At 41.5% G+C, this 2,978-nt stretch overlaps 1 protein-coding gene across 1 annotated transcript in view; it reads left to right on the top strand.

The window, feature by feature from the left end:
- Adgrv1 (adhesion G protein-coupled receptor V1) overlaps window positions 1–2,978 on the top strand; it is a 479,349-nt gene that overhangs the window by 7,636 nt on the left and 468,735 nt on the right. The window contains exons 6-8 of the mRNA XM_004644067.2: window positions 678–1,243; window positions 1,596–1,866; window positions 2,307–2,636. Of these exons, the coding sequence (XP_004644124.1) occupies window positions 678–1,243; window positions 1,596–1,866; window positions 2,307–2,636 (1,167 nt within the window). The remainder of the gene's footprint in view (window positions 1–677; window positions 1,244–1,595; window positions 1,867–2,306; window positions 2,637–2,978) is intronic.

The raw sequence follows: 2,978 nt of genomic DNA, 5'->3' as shown, positions 1-2,978 counted from the left end.
CTTACAGTTCTTGCTCCAGAGAGACATGATGTTTGTTTGTTTGTATTGTTTGAATGTGTTGCTATGTAGTGCAGGCTGGCCTTGAACTTGCTTATGTAGCCAAGGCTGGCGTCTAACTCATAGCAGTCCTCCTGCCTCAGCCTCCCAAGTGCTGGGATTACAGGTGCGCACCACCACACCTGGCAGTACACAAAATATGCGTTGGATATGACTTGCACTGTTTACTTGCCTCCTGGATTAGAAACCATGTAGTGAGAAATAATAATTTACATATTGAAAATGAACAATTATATTTAATATGCTTTTGCTCATATTTTAAGATATTATTACAATTAGAATGGTGCTTCTAACCTTGTCAGCCTGATAAAACTGGTAAGAATTTGCGTCCATCTCTGTGGTTACGTAAAGCCTAACCAAGATCGAAGGACATCTGTATTTCTTCATTGGCGCTTCACAAGTTCCACCTAGCTAGCTTCCCCATTCCTACCTAAAGTACATTATCTTTGAAAACATTTTAGTAAGGGGAGAATAAACAAAGCTCTTCCTATTTGCTCCTTCATTAAAGATTTGTTTCTATTTATATTATTCTTTTGAAACATAGTAAGTTTTTGTACTTCGATTTCTTTATAGATCATTTAGCTGTTGATATTTTACCACTGTTTATATTCCTTCGACAGGTGCCAGAAAACGATGAAATATTTTTGATTCAACTCAAAGGTGTAGAAGGAGGGGCTGAGATTAACGTATCTAGGAATTCAGTTGAGATCATCATTAAGAAAAATGATGGTCCCGTGCGATTTTTCCAGAGCACTTATTTGGTACCCGAGGAAGACCACGTACTTATAATTCCAGTGGTCCGTGGAAAGGATAACAATGGAAATCTGATTGGATCTGATGAATATGAAGTTTCAGTCAGATACACAGTTATCACTGGGAATTCCACTGCACATGCCCAGCAAAATAAGGACTTCATTGATCTTCAGCCCAACACGACTATTGTTTTTCCTCCTTTGATTCATGAGTCACATCTGAAATTTCAAATAGTTGATGATGCCATACCAGAGATTGCCGAATCGTTTCACATCATGTTGCTGAAGGAGAGCTTACGGGGAGATGCTGTGCTAACAGGGCCTTCTGTCGTGCAAGTCACCATTAAGCCAAATGACAAACCTTATGGCGTCCTCTCATTCAACAGCATCCTGTTTGAAAGGCCGGTTATAATTGATGAAGACACAACTTCGAGGTACGATTTATGTTAAGCCCTTTGCCACAGTTATCTTTATATGTCATTATAAGATTTAATTTTTGTGTTGCTAGACACAGTGCTGACCTGTTGGTCATTTTCTCTACTTTGACTTCACTGTGTTCCTTATACTTTGAAGATCATGTCACTGTGCAGATGGAATGATTCCTGTTGCAGTAGTTTCTTAGGGGGCATCCCTCCATCTGCCCCTTCACGCTGAAAACAATCATTGTTTTGGTTGCGGGTCTGCTTTCACTGGTGTCCATTGGCCAGCGTGGCTGTGGAAAGGCCTTTTGAAAGGAAACGTAGAGTGTGTAACAGGACAATGTACATTCCTTTTAAACACTTCTAGATTCGAAGAAATCTCAGTGGTTAGAAATGGTGGCACCCACGGCAATGTCTCTGTGAACTGGGTGCTGACGAGGAACAGCAGTGACCTCTCCCCAGTGACGGAAGACATCAGACCAAGCGCTGGGGTGCTGCACTTCGCACAGGGGCAGATGGTGGCCTCAGTTTCTCTGACCGTCATTGATGATGATGTCCCGGAAGAGGCCGAAGCTTATCTACTGAGAATTCTGCCCCACACCATATGGGGAGGTGCCGAAGTGAGCGAGCCAGCCGAGGTAGACTCTTGCTATGCTGTTCTCCTACCTCTTTTTTTGTGCTAAGAAGGTCCAAGGTATTTGGTCACACCATCAAACAGAGGTTTAGTGCAGTGTGATACAAAAGTGGAGCCTGCTTCTCTTAGTCACCCTGGTCTCTTCTGCAAATACATACTCCTTTTTTTCTGTGGTGGTGGTGGAATTTCATTCCAGGGCCTGAGCATGCTTTGCATGCTCCACCAGAGCCACGCCCCCAACTTTAATGTTGTGCTCTTTGAAATGTTTCCCAAATTTTGGTTTAGGAAACTATTCAGATTTTTTTTACTTTCTTAGCTATGAGAAGTGGTTGTCTTAGACATGATATATAGATAAATATTGCAGATAAGAACAGCCTAGAAAATACGGTTTAATAATCTGAGATGTGAGAATTCTACACTTTAATATATTTTTTCCATCTACAGCTTTTGTTCTACATCCAGGATAGTGATGACGTTTATGGACTAATAACATTTTTTCCTATGGATAACCAGAGGATTGAAAGCAGTCCAGGTGAACGCTGCTTGTCCCTGAGTTTTACAAGACTAGGGGGAGCCAAAGGAGATGTGCAAGTGCTCTATTCTGCATTTTATATTCCTGCTGGCGCTGTGGACCCTTTTAGGGCGAAAGATGGCATCTTAAATGTGTCCAGGAGAAACAGCCTCATCTTCCCGGAACATACAACCCAAGTTGCCAAAAACTTGCCGATAAGAAGTGATGCGTTCCTTCAGAATGGAGCCCACTTCCTAGTGCAGGTGACTTAATGTTTAAAATCACCTCAATTTCGGTCAAATTGCACATAAAGTTATCTGTATGAGTTTGTTTTTGTTCATATTTTAGATTTTATTTAAAGTTATTTAGGGAATCAAAGGAGGGACTGTGCCACTCCTAAGATAAATAATCTTGACTAAGGCAAGTGTTCTATTAAAATTAGTATTTTCATCAGGTGACATTAAAAATAAACCAGACATAAATTTAATTACACTATAGTGGATGACATAGTGGAGTAACTTAACATACTTCTGGAGGAGCACAAGGGGGGTGGGAGGGAGGAAGGGAGGGACAGAGGGAGGGGGAAGGGGAAGAGAGAGGGGGAG

Source organism: Octodon degus, unplaced genomic scaffold (genome assembly GCF_000260255.1).
Source record: "Octodon degus isolate 3935 unplaced genomic scaffold, OctDeg1.0 scaffold00190, whole genome shotgun sequence".
NCBI classification, from domain to species: Eukaryota; Metazoa; Chordata; class Mammalia; order Rodentia; family Octodontidae; genus Octodon; species Octodon degus.
This window is presented reverse-complemented; position numbering and strand designations above follow the sequence as displayed.